A 23125-nucleotide genomic window follows, 5' to 3' on the forward strand; every position below is an offset into this window, starting at 1 on the left:
TCGGCCTTATTTCTAGCCTCCACTGTCCTAACCTTAGTTCTCGAAACCAAAGTGCTATTGTGAGTGATTTTGAACCTTTTTTTAGTGTTCTTGTGGGTGGTTGAAGCTTTTGGAAGGAAGAAAATTTTGAAGGAACAAGGAAGAGTTTCTACATCTAGAAACCTTACTCCATTTTCGTCAGTTCTGGTAATCGAGTCTCAAACTTCAGTAATATTTGAATAGATCTCCTTCTTAACATATTTTGCTTGTTTTTGGTCCAAATGATATGGTTCTTGAGAGTTGGGCATCCCAAATGGAAAGCACTTCATATCTAGAGTCTTGAAGGACTTTCACGGCATAAAGGCGCCAATTTTATGGCCATGGAAGTCCCATGCGACTTCTAACCACCATTTTGGTCATTGGAGCTTTGTATGGCCATGCATGATGAAAAAGTTAGGGCTTTACGTGATCATTTAGTCCCTAGAGTCCAGATCTATGATCTTATAGATTTTCTTATAGTTTTGGTGATGTTGGGATTTAGACTTTGGCCTTTGGGTTAGGGTTTGCACCTAATTAATTTAAGAAAAATGTATTAAGGGGTAAAGTTGGAAACTTTACCCTCTTAGAGGCATTTTCAATTGAGATCTAAAGTTTAGGGTTCAGATCCGAAGGATAATGACTTAATGAGTTAAGAAAGGGCTATCAGACAAAGGAACTTGATGAGTTCAGGGATGGACTCGCCGAGTCAATGTGGAGTGTCTCGATTTTGTTGTAATTGAAGAACTCGAAGAGTTTGGGGGAAAACTTGATGAGTTGATACGAGATATCGCGACTTGTGATTTACGGAAACTCATCGAGTTGAAGGATAACTCGACGAGTTGAGTCAACTCAGAACGTTGACTTTGACTTTGATCTAGATATTGACTTTGACTTTGACTTGACCTTGACCAAGGTTGACCCGAGAGGATTATGAAGTATGGAATGGTTACTAAGCGTGATTCCATTAAAGGCTAGGGCCAATTTAGAAACTTAGGCCATTAGTGGGCTTGAGAAGTCTACCTAGTGTTAGGCCTTTCATGTATGGTTTTGGGCCTTAGGCATCGACCAAATGAGATTAGGGGTAAAATGGTCATTTTACCCTAATAAGGATTATGTGTTTTGACTAAGTGTTATTTTGGTGATGATAGCTCGGGGAGTCGAGAGATCAGCAGTTCGAGGATCTGCCAGCTAGCAACCATAGGATTATCCATGAGGTTCAACATTCAGCTTTTCAAGGTGAGTTTCCTTTTGTGGGAAAGGGTAGAATGCACTAATTCCGGATCGTATATGTATGTTAGTATGTTCCGGACCAAGGTCCAATGTCGGGCGGGGTCCGATGAATGTTTATATGTATGTTTCCGGACTATGATTCGATATCGGGTGGTACCCCGAGGAATGTATGCATGCTTGTATGTGTCTGGTTAGGAATGTGAGTGTGGGCGAGGGCCCGTATCTCACCACTAGCTAAGTATGGACGGGGTTCCATATCTCATCATTAGCAGAGTAGGGACGAGGCCCATGATAGGCGAGGCCTTAGGACTAGAACATGTAGTAATGTGTATGAATCTTTATGTGCTAGCATGTTTATGTTATTTGATTGTATATGTATAGCGGGCGAGGCTCGACGAAGCCTAGGATAAACAGATTTGTATATCGAGCGGGGCTCGATGCCAGGCGGGGCCTGAAGTTGGACATTCTCCGATGCCGGGCGGGGCCCAATGCAGGGGAAAGGGTCCAGTTTATGTGATTATGTGTATGGTATGTGGTAGTTTGGGGAGACTCACTAAGCTTCATGCTTACGGTTTTCAGTTTTGGTTTTAGATACTTTTAATAGTGGAGGGAAGAGCTCCGACTGCATTGCACACACCATGATGATTTACTTTGGGATTTTTACTCTGATGTTTTGATATAATACTCTAATAATAATGTTTTGAAATACTTTGATTTGGTTTTTAATGGAAAGGTTTATAACTATGGTTTACTTAACGATTTGTTTTGGTTTTTTTCAATCTAATAAATTTAATATTTCATTATAGAACATTATGATTTCATTTATCTTGAACTAAAAAAATTATATGTTTTGAAAGCATCCAATATTGCATATATTTTGAAAAATTATTTTACATATTTATTTGAATTAACAATTTTAATTTTACATAAATAAAAAAACATAAGTCTCTTAATTAATATTTTTTTGAAAATACTTAATTGATAATTATGATTTTTACTATAAAATTTTATTTATTTTTATAATAATAGTTCCAACGGATTATAACTTAATAAATAATTATCTAGCAATGGGATACATATATAATAAAAAGCATTGGTATTTCCTTTTGTTACCTTTCTTCATTTGTATGTCAAGCTTACTTTATCTAAACAATAATGATGTAAAAAAAGCAAAAGGGGTTATTTGAAGTTTTATGTAAACGAAACGCATGCAAACAAAAGCTTTGAAAACTAATCGAATTATTAGTAACTAGTGGGAAGTTTCCTTCCCACGGCGTTGACCTCGTCGTCTTCCTCCTCTGTGATTTACTGTGAAGTGTGAACTCAATCGACGCTCTATAAATACCATCTAACAACTTTAACTCTTCAGACATCTTCTCTAAGTCTTCTTATTTCCCTATTTACAAGATCCAAATCATCATCTAATTCACAGAAATGGCAAAGGTACACACCTGATTACTCGTTCAATTCAACTCTGTTTTGAATACTTTTCGAATACTCGATCTCAATTTGTGTAATTGATTGGTTTTGTAGCAAAAGATTGTGGTGAAGGTCACAATGAATAACGAAAAGAAAGCTCGTAAGGCTCTTCAAATCGCCGTTAGTCTCTCCGGTAAGATCATGCCCCTTCACAATTTCTTTTACTATTTCTTTCACATTCTCAAGTTCATATATATCAAGTATCCCAATTGTCAAACGATTGTAGTTTTCCAGATAAATCGCTAGTTTCACTTTTGCGACTTAAATGTTAAGGTCAATCGAAATTGATTGAATTGCTTAACTGAATCATGATCTGAAAATTAATGAACAGGTGTGGAATCAGCTTCTTTCGTGGGTTCAGATAAAGACCAGATAGCTGTGACCGGAGAAGGAATTGACCCAGTTGAACTGACGACCATGCTAAGGAAAGGTGTCGGATACACAGAGCTAGTGAGTGTTGGTCCGGTGGAGGAGAAGAAACCAGCCGCCGAAACGGTGGCGTCACTAAATTTTAATCCGTACCAATACTACTACGGCAACTATGGGATGCCTTACTATGCATATGCATAAGAGATTTGAGATATCATTAAAAATGGAACAGAGTGGAAGAACTTACTTTAATATTGCTGCATAATTAACTTAAATTTTCTATTGGGGAATTTTGCATTGTATAGAATAAGAGCCCCTTGATGTAATATTGTGTTTGTAATATATTATGGTAAACCTAATTTGGTCGACGTTATATAAATTAGTTTATTAAGCATCTTATTTCAAATATATATTATATATAAAAAGTCTTCCAGAATCGTTTTCTTTTTTTATTTTTTTTTTCATTTCAACCTATTATAATTCTAAAATAGAAAATATCTGGAATTCGATATTGGAAATAGGTTGTATGCTATTGCTATAAAATGAAGTACAGTTTTAGAACTTACTCCATAACTATATACATATAGGAATCCTATACAAACGCATTGTGGAATTTAAAGCTTGTAACATTTTGACTTCATTTTCAAACATTGATATTCGCATGTTCAAACAACAATTAGAAGGATCATCTGTCACAGTCATAGAATAAAAAAATATAGAAGACAATTAAGTTCGTAGTTGATGCCAAGATCAATGTTTTGCTCCTTGTGTGGCCTCTGTAAAAAAATTGCAAGTAATACTCATTCCACACCAAATACAACTTATACAAAAAGAAATTAATGACTAAAAAAAGAAACAAAGTCTTACTGATGTTGAGCAGCAATGTCAATTTGCACTTCTGGTGAATCAAAGGCTGGAGACTCGAGAAAATGCAAGTTAGGGTCACTAAAAACAACAAAATTCTAAGATTGTATCATAAGATGCAACATTTTCACTTACTGTAGTCAGACATATCCAAAATAACAAATGAAACTACATGGACATTTTTGGAGGATAAGAAAAAGTTAAGAACTGAACTCGATTTTGTTTTTGGAACTAGAGGGACCATGTGTCACACCATGATTTTTTACTATTTTTTTAAACATTTATTTAACAGAATACTTAGTTGAAGTTTTGTTTTGAATTTTATGAAAACATCACCAATGTTACTTTTATTACAAAAAACAATCTTCATCAAATTAAAGTTCATAAAACCAACCAAAGACAAGTTCTTAAACTATAAGTAATGAAAACTCATCAACATGCACAAAGTGGAATCATCTCTAATATATTAGTGTAACTACCCCAAAAGATTCCCATTCTCTCCAAGGCATCATATTATGCTACATGTTCAAATCCAAGACAAATAACAACCAAAGAAACAAATGTCAGCATAAGCTAAATGAGTCGGTCATAATACAGTATTATGGAACACACATACCCACATGTGTAAGACAATACATCCTATAAGTACACATTCACGTACTCACATAGCATGACATAAGGTATATCATATAATCATCACATATATCACTCTCATCACATACATCACTTCCATCACATCAGACACTTACACCATGTACAACACATACATCACATACAACACTTACATCAAATACAATACTTACATCACAATAGTGCTCATTAATATAATTCATCATTAAAGCCATTTAGTTATCTTTCATTATTCATCTTTGTAACTAACTATTATTTTATTCACCGCTATAATATTATGGGATAATATTAACCTTCTTTTTCATCTTTAATAATTACCCCCTGCCAGTCACCTTTGTAATTATTACAATGATACTTCCTTTTTATGGGTATAATTATTCGTCACAACTCCCAAGGCAAGTATCTTATTTACTACTAACGTGACCGACACGACCCAATGCACTAGGTAAGGTGCGACTCTCACCCGTAACATTAGTACAAGCAGTGCTAGTATCACCATGTTACACCTCCCAAATCTCACGTGATGTTTGCACTGCCCCCACCGCTTTGCCAACATCACTCCAGCCCACCCACCACAAGGACGATGTCCCAAGTGATTGTCTAGAATAACCACTCGACATCTGTAACACCGTAAATTTCAAAACAAATTTTTCCAAAATTTCGTAAAACATAATTCATTTAATAATCATAAAACAACCATATTAATTATCCAATTCATGTAAATACAAAATCCCAAGATCACAAATGTATAAACTCCGTGTGTGTGTGTGTGTACGGATCAAGTCGGCGCCTTCCCGCGGTCGTCACTAGTACCTGAAACAATAACATCAAACACTGTAAGCACAAAGCTTAGTGAGTTCCCCAAAATACCACATATAACACATATTAGCCACTCGAGGCTATAACTCTGTGGGTCCGTGCACCCAAACTCTGTGAACCCTCAGGTTCTAACTCTGTAAACATGCACAACATAAATCACATACAAATAATGCAGTACAACACATAACATACATAGCATACAGACACTCTATCACATAACTCTGGTTACCTACTCAAGGTAAAGTATAGTGAGAAGACTCACCTCGCGTCTCGGTAAGTCGTGAATCCTGAAATCACTAGTGCTCGATCCCCCGAGCTAAAGTCCTCCTATATCACAATACATCTCTAATTAACACTTTCCCAACTAAGGTTGACTACTCTTTAACAAGTCAACCTAGGTCAACGTTCAACGGTCAACTTTGACCGGACTCGGCGAGTGCACAATAGCGACTCGGCGAGTCTGAGCGTATACACTAACTTCCCTGAAATCCTCCCTTGACACGTCGAGTATCCTCCTAACTCGACGAGTTCCACCTGGCATGAGTTGTGGGGCCACCACGACTCAACTCGCCGAGTCTCACGAACAACTCGGCGAGTCCAGCTTGACTCAGTCCACCTGTCCACTCAGATTTCCCCTTGACTCACTGAGTCAACCCTCCCCAACTCGGCAAGACCACTCGCTGTGTGATCGGGCAACATTCATACTACTCGCCGAGTCTGTTCTTCGGACTCGGCGAGTCCGTGCCATGCAATGACTCAAACTTGCTCATAAGGTCAGATCCAGTCCATTAACCCATAGATCCAGTCCTTCCAAGCATATTTAGCATGTAAAGTCACTATCTTGATGCACATACAATCTCTATATAACCATAAGTGATGTTTTTGTCTCAAATACTACAACCCAAGGTCTTAAACTCCATTACTATACATAAAGCTTGAAGAATGAGGCTCTCTGGACCTCTATGGATCCAGATCCAGAGCCTCAACACAAGAAGGGAGCTATTGGGCATCAAATCATCCCATAAATGTCCATAAGAAACCCTAGATCCCATTATTCATCACAAAACAGAAAGTGATCCGAAATCATACCTCTAGATTGATGATCTAAGCTTCAAATCCACAGAATAGCAACCTCCTTTGCTTCCTCTTGCTTAGAACCTTCTCCTTCTTTGCTAAATGACACACACAAGGGTCAAGAATGCTTCCTTTCTCTCTCAAAACGTTCAAGCACACAAGGGTTTCTCTCTAAGGGTTGGGTGAGCACAAATGACGGCCATAAGGCCCTTTAAATAGACCGCAAACCTTGGAAATTAGGGTTTCACCACACAGCGTGGACTCGCCGAGTCCACTCTTGGACTCGTCGAGTCCGGACGCGAACCCGTGCCCAAAACTGCGATCCTACTCGGCGAGTCTGGGCTCCAACTCGCCGAGTCCACTCACAATATTCATAAATAATTCCAAAATAAATACCTGAAAATTTCGAGCTGTTACAACATCTCTAATGGCTTCAACACTTATCCTATTGGTATCTTTCAACCTATTAGGCCATCAAATAATTTGGATATGGTACATACCTATGTCTAGGTTGCTATCATTCGTCCCACTAGTGTATTCCTCTTTTAATTAATTAACTATTAATTCATCTTTCAGGGAGTTACACATATAAACTCCATAAGTAATCATGCATATTTATTATCATCTGTTTCTAGCATATTACTTCACAAGTTCTTATGTAAACATGCAAACAATAAATTACAAGTTATAACATTTTACATCACATCAAATTTCCATGCACATATCATATCATCATTATGGATATCATTTCACTAGCATGATTTTTCCTAAATCATCATAGACAAATATTTTCGAAGAAATTATAGAATGAACACATCACATATGATCAATACAACACACTTTTTCTATCATGACCTTAACACACCTCTCATATCAAAAGAATAAAAAATCTTGAATATAAGCATCCTAAATACTCATACACATAAGGAATCATAATAACCAATAACATATCACACAAAATTGGGGTACATGAAACATAAAAAACCTAGGTTCATTCCAATCCATCCAAGATATGCAATTCCCCAACAAAGTACTTTAAAAATCAACAAGATTAAATCACCTTTATAAAAAAAATGCATCCTCTATACACTTCAAATCTTGTAGGAAATGAGATTCCAAACATTCCCTTATTAAAGCACAAATAAATGGATTAATAAAAGTTTAAACAAACAAAGAATAATAATTTACCACCTAAAACATCGACATTAGTTATTCGGCAAAGCTCTCAGATTTTGACTTAAAACAACAACCTATGCAAGGCCATTTTAGCACCACTTAAACCTTTAGAAATTACATTATTTTTTTTTCATATTCCAATATATTAGAATTTTCTCTTGTCAGAAAGTTCTCACTCAAGTCCATAAGATTTCTCTATAATTGTCTATAAATTTTACAAAACTTCATATTCGTGCAGGTAATTTATGACTAATCAGTAAAAATGACGATTTTCATCTTGGTTAGAGTAAATATTAGGTCGTAGAAAAAATCAGGGACAAACTAGAATAAAAAATAAAACTTTGAGAGTTTACAGATTCCTAAGCCGATTCCTGATGATTTTTCTATATATATATATATATATATATATATATATATATATATATATATATATATATATATATATGTTTTCCAAAACAGGGACCGAATGGGAATTTTCCTAAATTTCCCAACTTTGCACTTTAAGGGTTAATTGACAACTTAACCCATTAATCCATAGCCAAAATCAACTATAAAGACAGAAATTGAGTTCTTAACAGTACCAACATGTCAAGATGTTAAAATAATAATTTCAACCTCAAACCATGATTCAAAGTACATTGCTTTTATGGGAAAAACAAAAGTACATTGCTAAAAGCAAAAAAAAACCATCAGAGCTTAAGTTTCCTTCACCATTAAGCCTCAATAAAAGACTTTTAAGGGACTGTCTTGAAGACATTTTAAATGGTTTAAAACATGGTCTATTTACATAAAAAATCATATCTATAAGACAACATGATTTGGTGGTTGAAAATACAAGAACATACCACCAAAAGGAGGCAATTCGGCTTATGATTTCAAGTACTTAATCAAGTAATTGGAACAAGAACGTAACGCCACAAATTTCAACCCAAAATTACCAATTAAAAACTTTTAAGTGTTTATTCAAATCACAACTACAAGATCTTAATACATTTATCAAAGTATCATTTAAAAGTAATTATGTACACAAGTCCCCCATCGACCGACGTGATGCAGTCGAGCCATGCCCCTCCTTTGATATATGAAAACCTAAAACATGTAAACCACAAATTGTAAGCAAAAACCTTAGTAAGTTCCCCAAAATACCACACACAACACAACACAAATAAATACCTATGGGTTATCAGCAACCCTGGGGACTATCAGCAGTCCCATTGGGCAAACAACATGCCTGATGGGATATCAGCAACCCTGGAGACTACCCGAAGTCTCAATGGGAAAACAACATGTCTAGTGGGTTATCAGCAACCCTAGAGACTTCCCGATGTCTCAGTACACAGTAACACATATCATAGTAACAACAAGCGAGACCTAGATGTTCAGCATATATATATATATATATATATATATATATATATATATATATACACACACACACACACAGGCTCATACAAACATGCAAAAGTCACAAAGACAACTAACATCCTACATACACAATTTAGTGAGCTGGCATTGGTGCCTTCGACTCACAAGCACAGGGAGGAGACTCACCTCAAACTATTGAAACAACAAGATAAATGCTCAAACTGCTGATCCGGGAAACCTCCGTACTAAATACCATCATATAATATCCTAATTAATAGTCAAGTCATAAACCATAACCATGCCCTACCCAAAGACACCCAAAAGCCTAAAATGGCCGAATTTTCTAAATGGTGCCCAAATCCCATAACTATTCCCTATGAGGGCAAAAAGACCATTTTACCCCTTCCATGGTCCAAAACACTAAATCTTGACCAAAAGTCAAAAGTCAGTAGAAGTCAACTGCGCAACGCGTACGATGGACGTAATCTCCCCCTAAGCTCGGCGTACTTAATGGATCAGGTGGGTCGGGGTCAAGCGTGGCTACTTTGGGCGTAGCTAGAAGTATGTGGGACGTAGGTCGTCTAATCCAAAAAATTACTCCAAAAATTTTTAATCATTAAGACATGAAATCTAAACATATATCTGAACTCCATAGAACGTCTTAATCCATAAAGTCTATAACTTTAAGCGTTTGCATGGCTGAAAAGAGCTTAAACCTTAAAACCATAACTTAATTCGTACTCAACACCACCAAAATCTTGCATGGCTGGAAAGAGACCATCAAACAACCGTTTTTATGAATCTAAGTACTATAATACATCTAAAAGGACACCCAAAATACTATGGAGTAACCTATAATCATAAAGGACCAAGCTCTGGGACAAAACGCTCATAAAAACCCATTTAAGAGATCTAGAAAGAAACATATCAAGGTATAAACTTCATACCTTTAAAAGATGCACAAAGTGAGGTAGTTTCTGGATCTACAAGCTTGCAAGCAAAACCACATTCTTCAATATTCTTCTTCTTCTACAAGAGAGCACCAAGATCACTAACAAGGTTTAAAATCTCTAGACACAAGGCTTAGGCTCGAGAATACATTTTGAAAGGAGTGGAGGTTGAGAAGAAATGTCCAGGGGAGGCATAAGGTGGATTAAATAGGGAAAAACCCTAAATTTAGGGTTTAGGAGTTGAGCTAGTTCGCCCCGCGTACCAGATGTACACCCCGCTTACTAGATGCACACCCTGCGTACTAGCAGGCATCCCGCGTACCATGGATGAATTGTAAAACTTTTGCCACAAACGGCCAAATTTGCAAACTTTAATTAAGCGAAGGATGAAAATTAAAATACATGGAAATCTAGATGTTACAATTCTCCCCCACTAGAATTAGATTTTGTCCTCAAAATCATTCCTTAATATCTCCTCTTCCAAACCAAACGATCCTGAACAAACTCCCTGAATCCCAAATATGATTGGAGAAGTCATCCCAGTTGTAATACTATCCACCCTTACTGCTGTCGAACTGAATTTTGGCTGATGTCACAAGCCCTAACGAGCGTCCAACCGCTATGCCTGAAACTAAAAAACATGATCAATGTCTGACTCCCAGACAAAACCATTCTAAACCGTTCCCATAAAGACTTGACTTCACAACCCGAACCACATAAATCTGTCCGTATTGATCAATTCACAGATACTCGAAACATATACGCCCGACCACTTATCGATACCAAAAAATCCTCATCAAAAACAAAATCAGCTCCAGACTAAAAAACTGAACAGGTACACATAGTCATGGTATATCTATAATATCCATACAAAACATGATAAACTTAAACTTTTTAAATACAACCCAAATCGATCAAGTGCTTACAAAATAGTTTTCAAAACATTTCCAACATCATAGTTTTCCCAAGATCATATATCATAACAAGAGGATGTGTACGGTCACGCCTTTGCCTTCCCGGGGTCATTTGAAGTAAATGAAACATAACCCACAACTACAAGCCAACACTTAGTGAGCTCCCCCAAAGTACCAACACATAACCAATGTTGTAAAACTCTCCAAGTTTTCCGGTTACTCCTCCGAGTACTCGCTACTCCCCCCCCCCCTTGTCGAGGCGAGTTACATAATCCCGAGTGCTCCCCGATCGGCCTCTTACGAACTAAGTAGTTTTGTGAAATATGGTCAACTCGGTGATTAATATGTATAATATACTTAATGATTTACTATTTAACACACACACATGTGATTATTACTACATATATATCTTAAATTTTCGGTAATTATTCACGAAGTGAAACCATTATGTGTTTTTTCATTTTTTGTGTATTCACATGTATCCAATTTTTTTATATATATTTCAATCAACTGATTATTTTATCTTATGCTTTTGACATATATAATTTCCCTAAAAATATTTCTACACAAATTTCCGAATTCGAGTACTCCCCGAGTACTCCCCGAGTACTCCTGAGTACTCACTAGTCGGTAGTCGGCCGAATAGATACCGAGTAACGAGTTCTACAACTTGCACATAACCAAATAACATATACAATAAAAACATTAAGTGGGTCCAAAAATAAAAGAATGGATTACCCTTGAGCCCACAACATAAGTCTGGCTTGCCCTCGGGGTCCACAACTTATGTATGGCTTGCTCCGTGGGCAGATCGATCATTAAAAAAAATACCATCAAGCCCTCAGTATGTTTCTGGCATACTGCCCGATCCTCAGCTTGTATCTAAAATGCTCATGATCCCTTAGTATGAGTCTAGCATGCCCTACCCAGCCCTCAGCTCATATATGGAATGCTCTAGGGTTTATTAGCTACGGCACGAAGTAGTACAACCTTAACACAACACAATATGTCGACATATACCAGATAATAAAAATATACAAATAATCATGTAAATAGAGTCACAGATAGTCCTATAGATCTACCAGACTAGCATATCAATAACTAGCATAATCATGCCTATGTATTCCATACTCATCATATCAGTGAATATCAACCAATGGGTTGGCCTTGGTGCCTTCGATACGCAAGTATGGTGAGGAAAACTCACTTCAAAAACTGGACAAAAGTTGATGAGGTCTCAACGCCGAATCTCATCTCCAACCGCCTCCAATTCCAACCAAATGAACAATTTCAATCAAAATCCCAAAATACCTTTCAGGTCAAACAGGTCAAACCAACTAAGTCGATTGAGTCAACCTAGCTGAGTCAAACCAATCAAGTCAACTTAGCCAAATTGACTCAGAGTGATTACGTGGGGCGTACACCAAAAGTACGTTGGGCGTACTCGTGTCCTCGCATGTTGACCATCATTGGGGTGGTTGACCTCGTACACGGGGGGTACTCCCAGAAACTGAAAACTTCCATTAAGAGCTAAATGGCTAAAGCTCTTACGTCCATATTACAAATCCATGGCTAAAATACTCTTAGGAGTCATAAAGTCTCTGACTTTATGACTTAGCATGTCTAATAAGTGCTTAACTTACGGTCTTAATCCATTAAGACATTCTACATGATGCATGGGGCAAAACTAACTATTTGGAACCCATTTTTATGGCTCAAGACCCTTCTAAAGGCCTGAAAGGACGACTTATGGGCCAAGAACATGCTTTGTTCAAGAATCATCATTTTGGGACCAAAAAAGAGACTTTAAAGAACAAAATCTAGATCTTTAAGATGGAGTGGAAAAGATGCAAGCTTTATACCTTTTTAAGGTTGAAAAGAAGCTAGAAATCCAAAATCTACAATGAAATCCACCCTAAAGTCTTCACACCACCTTCTTCTTTCTTTAAAGCCACCTCAAACTCTCTTCAAGGCTCAAAAATTGGATTCTTTTTTCTCTAGGGTTGCTTAAGGGACGGAATCTCTTAAAGAGGCTGGATAAGAATAGGGTTTATGTCCATAAAGATGCTTAAATATGAGCCAAGTCCCCAAAATTAGGGTTTGCATGCCACCCTCGTACGCCCAACATACGAAGTGTACACCCAACATACCAAGGTGCACCTTAGTAGGCTTAGCGTACACACACATACACATGTCATACTCATCCGACCCAAATTCCACCTAAAGCCACTTTGGGCCCATTCTCAACCTATCTCAACTTATGGACGAAAATGCATTATAATAAAATTATAAAGCCCAAGATTAGAAGTACCTTAACATCAGGATGTTACAATTCTACCCCACTTGATCTAGACTTTTTCCTCAAAGTCTGCTGTGGTGAATAGCTCAAGATAATGCTCTTGCATCTCAGCCTCAGGCTCCTAGGTCCACTCGGAGCCTCTTCAATGCTGCTGATGTACCTATACCAAAAGGTATCTCCTTGTTGTGTAGGACCTTCATCTTCCTTTATAGAATATCTACTCGCCTCTCAACATAGTTCAGGCGTTCATTGACCTAAATTTTATCCAAGGGAACCACCACCTCACTGTCTAACACATATGTCCGCAAATGAGAGACATGTAAAGTGTTGTGAATCTGACTAAGCTCGATCGGTAAATCCAACCCATACGCCACCTTTCCAACCCTAACAATCACCTGAAAAGGTCCAATGAATCAGGGACCAAATTTCCCCCTCTTCCTCAAGCGTATCACACCCTTCCAGGGTGAGACCTTTAGAAGCACCATATCGCCTACCTGAAACTCCAACTCTGATCGGTGTCAGTCGACATAGCTTTTTTGCCAATTCTGAGTTGTCTGTAGTCTTTTCCTGATCTGCTAGATAAGCTCCATGGTCTAAAGAAATACTTTGGTCCTTCACATGACCCTATGACCAACCTCTCCTAACAAACCAGGGTACGACACCTCCAACCATACAAGAGCTAAAATAGCAGGGTACTAATGCTGGAGTGATAACTGTTGTTATAGGAGAACTGCACAATAGGTAGGTTGGAATCCCAACTCCTACCAAAATCAATAATATAGGACCACAACATATCCTCGGGGGTCTGTATAGTGCATACACAATGGCCATCAGTCTGCGGATGATATGTTGTATTGAAATGTAATCTTGTGCCCAGTTCCTCATGGAACTTCTGCCAGAATAGGGGAGTGAACCGAACATCTCAATCAAAAGCAATGGATACTGGGACCCTATAGTGAGCAATGATCTCTAGGACATAAACATCGACCAAATGTTCGGTCGAAGAAGTCTCACAGATAGCAAAAAAATGGGCACTCTTGGTAAATAAATCCACGAAGGCTCATATATCATCAAAACCCATTGTCGTCTTCGGTAACTTGGTGATAAAATCCATGGGGATCTGCTCCCATTTCCACATAGCTAGAGGCTGCCGCTTGGCATGCATCCTCTGATGCTTGACCTTTACTGTAACATCCCGATTTCTAGTTATGAGATTATTCTTTAAAAGGAAAGTTTCCATTGGAACTCGGCGAGTTGATGGGCTCAACTAGACATGTTAAAAGGCTTGTGGGTTGCATATCTTTTTGGAACAACTCGACAAGTTGGTGAGGAAAACTCTATGAGTTGGTGGCCCGGTGAGAAGCCCTAAATTTTAGGGTTTTGCTCCCTATTTAATCTCCTTAAGTACATAGATTTGATCCTTTATTAGCCTCCAAACCCTTTTGCGGCCTTGGTGAAACCTAATCAACCTTGCCTCTCATTTTCTGTTTTAGTGTGGTACTTTTGAGGCAAAAGGAGAAGAAGTTGGAAGAAGGAAGCAAGGATCTAGCAAGCTACGCTCACATCTTTAGTTTTTTTACTCTTTTGGGCCATTGTAAGTTATCAAGATCTGATTTTTATCAATCTATATAGGTAGATCGTGAGTTTTGTCCCTTTTTATCCTTATTCTTGGATTTTGCAATGGATGGACTTCATAAGGTTTCCAACTTTATGAATCTCCACGTCAAGGTGACCTTATAGTGGGTTGGATCTAGTCTTTAGACAAGTTTTGATGCCATGCATGGAGTTTAGGTTATATTTCCCTTTTTGACCCATTTTGGGTTCAAGACATGCATTGGACATGTATGTCTATGAAGCACCAACCTTTGGGACGTTTTTGAGGCTAGAATCTCTTCTGGAAAAGTTGGGTTCTAGATCTCAAGGATTTTGCACTTAATGGTTAAGCCTTTGAGTTTTCAAGCCTCGTGGAAGGGTTTTTGAGCATTTATAGTAGTCCCAAAGAATAAAGTTTGAAACTTTATCCTTTTAGAGACATTTAGAGTTCAGATCTAAGCCTTAGAGTCCTTGGAATCGAAGAATCATCTGAATGTGTTAAGGTGGGGAAAACTTGGTGAGTTTTCCAGCCAACTTGACAAGTTGGCTAGGGTTTTCCCCGACTTTCTGAGTACTGAAGAAACTTGATGAGTTTGTGGGTGCACTCGACGAGTTAGGTCAAAATGGACTGTTGACCTTGACCTTTGACTTTGACTTTGATCATGGTTGACTAAGCTGACCTGTGAGGGCACTTTGGGTATTTCAGGGTCTTAATGGAACTGGTCACATGGTGGTTGTAGGAATTTGAGTCGGGAGCCGAGATTTGGAGTTAGATCTTATCAATTCAACTACTTGTGAGGTGAGTTTTCCTCACTATACATTCGGTTTGAAGGAAGCAAGGCCGACCCATTGGTTTGATAATCTAACATTGTTGATATGCTAAGTATGATATAGATATGCATGCTAGTCTTGATATGCTAGTTTGGTAGATCTGTAGGACTACCTATGATAATGTCTGTTTTTTTATATATGATATTATCTGTTGTACGTCAACATATTAAGTGGGTGGGTTGAGGTAGTACTGCTTTGTGTTTTAGCTAAAAAACCCTAGAGTATGACTGATATGAGCTGAGGGCCAGGTAGGGCATGTAAGACTCATATTGAGGACTCATGAGCATTCCAAATACGAGATCAGGGTCGGATAGGGCATGCCAGACACGTACTTAGGGATTAGTGGTATTCAGTTTGTTCACTAGATCGGGTCGGGGAGCAAGCTAGACATAAGTTGTGGGCCCGTGGGGCAAGCCAGACTTATGATGTGGGCTTAGGGGTAATCCAGTATGTTAAGCTGTGTACCCATTACATGCTGTTATTATATTTTATGCTATTTATTATGTATCGGTATTTTGGGGGATGATATAGGCATATTTAGTCATAAAAAATCATGCTTGATCTTAATACTTTATGTTAATTTTATCTCAAATAATGAAACAAAGGTGCTTAATTAGTTTATAATTTCATTTTTCAGCAACAATTACATGCTCAGATGGAAAAGCAAGCGGAACTAGCAATTGGAGGCTTGGATCTTGGATTTTGAAGAAAGAAGGATGTTGCTGGACAGCTTGACCCCTCGTCAGTGTTTTGGCTATATCTCATGAACCGTAACTCCGATGGATGAGATTCAAAATGTTCTGAAACTAGACACAATTTCAGACGACTTTCGTGTTTTGAGAAAATGCTGATTCCAAATGGACTCGGCGAGTAGGCCATCACCTCGATGAGTTGGTCAGAAGTTTCGCGATTCTGGACGCGCTGACTTGCCGTACACGGGCTTTAAGTGACGGACTCACCGAGTAGGTCACAGGACTCACTGAGTAGCCTCTGTTTGGTGAAAATCTATATAAAGGGACTTTCAGATCGATACCCAAGCATATAGGTGAACCCTTGGAAGCCAATTGTCGATTAATGGTCCTGCTGGAGCGTGGGAAGCTAAGGAATCATACCTACATTCAATTTTAAGGAGAACAAGTCAAAATCAAGTTTACTCTTACCTAATCTCTTGTTTGAACTATGTTTTTACCAATTGATTTCGTTTTTGAGCTTGTTTCTGTTGCAATCATGAGCAAAAACCTTTAAACTACTGTTTGGGGAGACAAAATTGATACTTTGGTTTGATATATGGTAGGATTGATTTAATATTGGTGATTTTGTTAATTCTAGCCTTTTAAAGAACCTTATGTGTGAATGATAACTACTTTTCTGTTAATAGGTAGATAATTAAGTTGTATGAAGATCTCTTAATCGCTACCTCATATAATTTATGTGACCGCTTTATTATATGACTAGGATTAGCGACTGTGAAACTAGAATTGATAGAAAAATAAATAAATTCATGTGTAAGCTTGTGTAATGACCATCAACAAGAGGTTAACTAAAGGACCAAATTAGTTAGCTATTACAAGTCCAAATTAACCCGAATAAATAACCTAGTGAATTGAATTAAATTAGACAATTGGCCACTGTTTGAGTTAGTTTGTTCTCTAAGGATTAGTGCAATGAACGTGAATCTAATCAATTGAATCGGTAGCCAATAGAAGAATTAATCCATTGCAATATTACCATAATATCAACCATAGGATCAATTGAGTTGAACTAAACATAAGTCCCCTTCGTCATTGAATTTAGTTGAATCTTTGCTTTTCTAGTTTTTAATTTAAGTAATAGTTAGTAAGTTTCTAGTCTTGTAAAACTAGAGAAAACCCCTTTTTACTATTTAAGTTTAGATAATATTAGCATTTATTTTAATTGTTTACCGCTCCCTGTGTTCGATACCCTACTTACTTGAACTAAACTGCTAATCGATAGGTAAACTGCTTTTCGTGTGTTCGTCTTTGTGATTAAGTTAGTAGGATTAAAACTAGTTAGTTTCACACATAGCAGGGGAACTCACTAAGCTCTGAGCTTACAGTTTTGAATTATGTTTTAGGTACTTCGGAAGATCATAGGAAGGCGAAGGCATGATTGTGTACCTCTTCATATATATATATATATATATATATATATATATATATATATATATATATATATATATATATATATATATATATATATATATATATATATATATATATATATATATATATATATATATATATATATATTTATGATTTCGGGATTTCTGAAACTATTTTGATTTTTTTTAAAACAATGATGGTTTAGGGTTTATTTTAAAAGTTTAAAATTTTTCAAGAATTTTATGAATGTTACATTGACCATCCCGCAGGTCAAGCACCTCTAGACATACCAAGCTATCTCTATCTTCATGCACAACTACAAGTAACTCAATCTCAAATCCCGATACATCTTGGTGGGCCCTGGGTGTATAGAAAAGCGAGACTTATGAGCTTCTTCCAATACAGTCTGCCTGATCACACCAGAAACTGGAACCTAAACTCGACCACATCGGGTCAATAACCCTTAACTATCCGTGAAAAATTTGTCTATCTCACCCCTGATCCATTCCTGTCTCCAGTTCTCCTTCTGAGCCTCTCTGATCAATCCCAGAAGGAGAGAATCAACGGATATTCTCATACACATCTCCTTAACCGAAGACCCAGCCGACTTGCGGCTCAAAGCATCTGCTTCCACATTCGCTTTACCCAGATGGTAAAGGATCTCATAGTCACAATCCTTGACTATGTACAGGAACCTATGTTGCCTCATGTTTAGGTTCGGTCGATCCATAATATGCCTGAACCTCTTATGATCCTTGTAGACAGTACAATGGACCCCATAAAGATAATGTCTCTAAATCTTGAGGGAAAAAACCATTGCCCTCAACTCTAGTTCATGCGTGGGATATTGCGTGTCATGAGGCTTCAGCTTCCGCAAAGCATAAGCAATCACTCGTCCTCTTTACATGAGGACCACCCCAAACCAGTGACAGATGTATCATAAAATACCACAAAATCCTCAAATCCCTCCGAGAGGGTCAATACCGAGGCCTCGCATAACCTCTGCCGAAAAGTTTCAAACACCAACTGCTACTTAGGTCCCCATCAGAAATCCACCCCCTTCCTCGTCAGACGAGTGAGGGGTACCACAATCTTGGAGAAGTCCCAAATAAATCTCCAATAGTACCCTGCCAAATTCATGAAACTCCTGATCTTTGAGGGATATTTTAGAACCTCCCACTTCATCACAACCTTGATCTTGGCCCGATCGACCAAAATCCCATCCTGGTTAATGAGATGTCCCAGGAATTGGATCTCTCATAACCAAAACTCACACTTCAAGAACTTATCATAAAGTCGTTCCTGTCTCAAAACCCCCATAATCTCTCGAGGGTGCTCCTTATGCTACTCTCTGGTCTTGGAATATACCAAGTTATCATCAATAAACACGATAACAGATTGGTCGAGCATCGGCCTGCATACCCGATTCATGAGATCTATAAATATAGCATGCACATTGGTGAGTCGGAAGGGAGTCACCACAAACTCGTAATGCCCATAACGAGTCCAGAACTTGGTCTTCTCCACGTCCTCCTCTCTTACTCTCACATGATCATACCCAGACCTCAGATCAATCTTAGAGAACCAAGATGCACCTTGTAACTAATCAAAGAGGTGATCAATCTGCAGAAGGGGGTAACGATTCTTCACCGTTAACTTTTTCAACTCTTGGTATTCAATGCACATCCAGTGTGAACCATCCTTCTTCTTGGTGAATAGTATCGATGCTCCCCACAAAGATCTGCTCATGCTGATGAACTACTTGCGTACCAACTCCCGAACTCAACCAGTATGTCGTCTTTGCAATTGGGGGCGGACCTGGCACAAGATTAATCTTGAACTCAACCTGCCTCTCAGGAGGCAAACCGGGTAACTCCCCCAGGAACACATCAATGAAGTTCTTTACAACTAGCACCTCTGAAATTGAAATCTGATTCCTAACCCGAGAATCAACCACATAAGCCAAATAACCTGCATACCCGTGTTGAATATACTGACGAGCCCGAGCTGCCAAACAAAACCATAAACCAACCCTGATGACCTCTCCATATATAACCAGTTCTCCCCCATTTGGTGTTCAAACTACCACTCGTTGGCCCTCATAATCAATCATGGCACCAAACCTGCTCAGCCAGTCCATACCCACTATCATGCAAAGTCCCCCATGGGGATAAGGATCATATCAATCAGATAAGGCACCCCGAAGATCTCCAATATACAACCCTGATACATTGTGGATGCAGAAACCCCGTGTTCGTTAGCGATGGAAACTAACAACAAACACTATAACTCCCCAACATGCATATTAAACTCCCTACTGAAAGATCAACATACAAAGGACCGACTTGTGCCTGAGTCAAATAACACAAGAGTAGGAAAATAGTTCATTAAGAACGAACCTATTAGGAGCATACACATGAGCATAAAATAAAACATAATCAACCACATAATAAATATAAACATACCAGTCACGACATATGGTGCCGACCTAGCCTTTTCTTCCATAAGCAGGAAAGCATCCGCTCTAGCCCTCGGGGGCTCCGCTGTAACAATTGGTAAATATTGGTTAGATACGTTGTGTATTAAATACCAATTGTGTGTAATTTTAAGTTTATAAATTATACTAAATATAATATATTCATAATTACTTTTGGAACATCTCAAAACCATTCAAAACATCTATCATTGAAGATCGAATAAAAAATCACTAAAAATTAAATTTATTTATGATGTTTAAAATAATTTTTTTCATTAGGTATATATATATATATATATATATATATATATATATATATATATATATATATATATACGAGTCATGTATAAGAAATTTGAATCGATTACGTTCTCCTGATTCTGTGAATATAAAGAATGTCCAAAACAGAGATTGTATGAGGAAGTTATGCCTCTTTAAAGTTATAAAAATCAATATTTATCCGAGTTTCCTGAAACAGACCGTACAATGCTTTGTTTGAATTAGCAACGAGCCTCATAAATTATTTTTAGCACGTTATTGAACTCAAAATATGATATATTAATTTATTTCATTTTTATCTGATTTTTAATCTTGATCAAAATCGGATTCGTAAAATCTATCGGATTTAGGCACAATTAATCACAAAACTTTAAACGCTAATCCACAGAGTTTGGTATACTGGAATTGAAATCCGTCTGCATTTTTGGAATCACCATGACCGGGACATTATGCAGGCGCTTTTCAAAAAAAATTATGAATCGGTACGAAGTCACGATAATCGAGAATCAAAGATTACATCATAAAAATATATTGCACTTGATTATTACCAAAAATATTATTAAAATGTTAACAAAGACTTTCAATGAGGCTGAAATGCTTCAATTGGAAGCTTCTTCACCTTCCTTGTCCCTTACTACCCTCCTCCTTCTAACGTTTCTCTCTCTCTCTCTATCTCTCTCTCTCTCTCTCTCTCTCTCTCTCTCTCTCTCTTCTTGGTATCACTAGAAAAATGAAACCAAAGTGGGGAGGTTGTTGCCTTCGTTCAAATTCCATCACAATCCCACTTCTTCTCCCATGGATCATGTAGCACAACCACTCCACCATATATTTATCGATGCTTCTAGTCCCTTCGTGTTTGATACCGGCGGACAAAAAAAAACAATTGAAAAAAGCCCCAAGAGGTGGATGTAACGCTTGAATCTCAGTAAGTTCTTCTCTTGACCTTGCATTATTAATTTGTTGCATTTTGACCCTTGATTTGTACGCAGGACGTACAGCAAGGTACGCTTAGTGTACAAGTGATGAAGCTATTGCATAAGGTGTACAAAGTGGTACGCTTAGCGTACTCATGCGAGGGTGTGGTCGGGGTCCCATATGCATATGCGAGGCGTACAACTTCGTATGCGAGGTGTACAGAAAGTTTAATGAAACCCTGATTTTAGGTGTAGCACCTGGTTCCCGGTACGTATTTTTGTAATTAATAATTTTAAATTCATGCATTTTTGCCTTAGACTCGGTGAGTTGAAGGACCAACTCACCAAGTAGGAGCGGGATGAGACGCGAAGTCTAAGCCTTGGACTCGGTGAGTCGGTTCCCCGACTCGACGAGTAGGACCTGTTGGGCAAAAACCCTAACCCGAGTGTTGGCACCCTATTTAAGCACACTAACTCAACCTCCCTTATCCCTAACACTTCCAGAGAGCTGTAGTGAGAGACCCTAGCCCCCATAATGTTCTTGTGAGTAATTTTTACTTGGTGAAGGAAGTTTGGAGCTTAGAAGAAGAAGGAGGAGGTTGAAGAGTGCAAGGAAGGGAGTAGATCCAAAATCTACACTGTAAGAAGCTTCCATTCAGGTAGAAAAGTTCATACCTTGATCACTAGTTCATTATATACCATTTTTGTCCCAAATTGGTGGTTTTCAAGCCCTAAAACACCAAACTCCATGTGTTTGTGCTTAATGATCCGAAAGGACTTTAGATCTAGACCTTGTGGACGTATTAGAAGCATAAAGTTCTTGTGGATGAAGTGATTGAGGTCCCCATTGAGTGTATGACCTCATAAAGATCTTGGATTTGCCTTTTGAAGCTTGTAGGGTCATGGATGCATGTAAAGTTTGCAACTTTACGTGATAAGCATGCCCTAGGAACATAGATCTATGGTTTTGAAGCATTGCATGTCTCAGATTTGGTCTATAATGGAAATGGGTCAAGGGACTCGGCGAGTCCCAAAGTGGAACTCGGAGAGTTCTTTGAAGACGGCCTTAGACTCGGAGAGTCTTTGAAGACAGCCTTAGACTTGGCGAGTTGGATGAACAACTCGGCGAGTCCTATGAAGATTGCCTGGTACTCGACGAGTTGTTCTTCAAACTTGGGGAGTCAGATGAACAGTTACTGAGTAAGAGGGGTTTAGATGTTAAAGGTCCAACCCTTCGTATTTACACGCGGAATTAGCAATCTAACGTGTTGCTATAGTCCCAGAAACCCAAATCCTCATATGGGATGTACTGGTGAGGATTTGGAAGCGAGTGGGAGGTCTGCTCATATGGACTCGGTGAGTTGTTCTTGGACTCGGCGAGTCGGGTCGCGAGCCGGTTCTATCATCCCAAGTAGTGAGTTAAGGGTGACTCTGTGAGTGGGAAGAGGGGCTTGTAGAGTAGGACCGGGTTAGTGGGAGAAGGACTCGGTGAGTCGGTGTCATGACTCGGCGAGTCCAGTCAACTGGAAGTTGACTTTGACCAAGGAGTTGACCTTGGACCAGGGGTGGGTCAGTCATCTGACCTAAGGGTGTGAATGAGTGGCTAATCTATATTTATGATTTATAGTCGGAGGATTACCGATTCAACAGTCAGGCGCTTAGCAAGCAGGCTTTCAGCAGCTACTTTTTGAGGTGAGTTACCTTCCCGTAGCGGTGTCTAAG

At 38.3% G+C, this 23125-nt stretch overlaps 1 protein-coding gene across 1 annotated transcript; it reads left to right on the top strand.

Moving 5' to 3' along the window:
• The first annotated feature begins 2579 nt into the window (after positions 1–2579).
• Positions 2580–3548, top strand: LOC145005241 (heavy metal-associated isoprenylated plant protein 46-like). Its single transcript, XM_078964301.1, has 3 exons — positions 2580–2691; positions 2782–2860; positions 3059–3548. The coding sequence occupies exons 1-3, from the start codon at positions 2683–2685 to the stop codon at positions 3295–3297; spliced, it is 327 nt and encodes a 108-aa protein (XP_078820427.1). The 5' UTR covers positions 2580–2682; the 3' UTR covers positions 3298–3548.
• The last annotated feature ends 19577 nt before the right edge of the window (positions 3549–23125 follow it).

The sequence above is a fragment of the Lactuca saligna genome, chromosome 7 (assembly GCF_052625555.1).
Source record: "Lactuca saligna cultivar CGN05327 chromosome 7, ASM5262555v1, whole genome shotgun sequence".
Lineage (NCBI taxonomy): Eukaryota > Viridiplantae > Streptophyta > Magnoliopsida > Asterales > Asteraceae > Lactuca > Lactuca saligna.

Bases quoted from the DNA above. Each gene is read 5' to 3' on its own strand.
- LOC145005241 (XM_078964301.1), top strand. The intron at 2,861-3,058 runs GTAAGATCATGC...ATTAATGAACAG, and splicing joins AATCGCCGTTAGTCTCTCCG to GTGTGGAATCAGCTTCTTTC.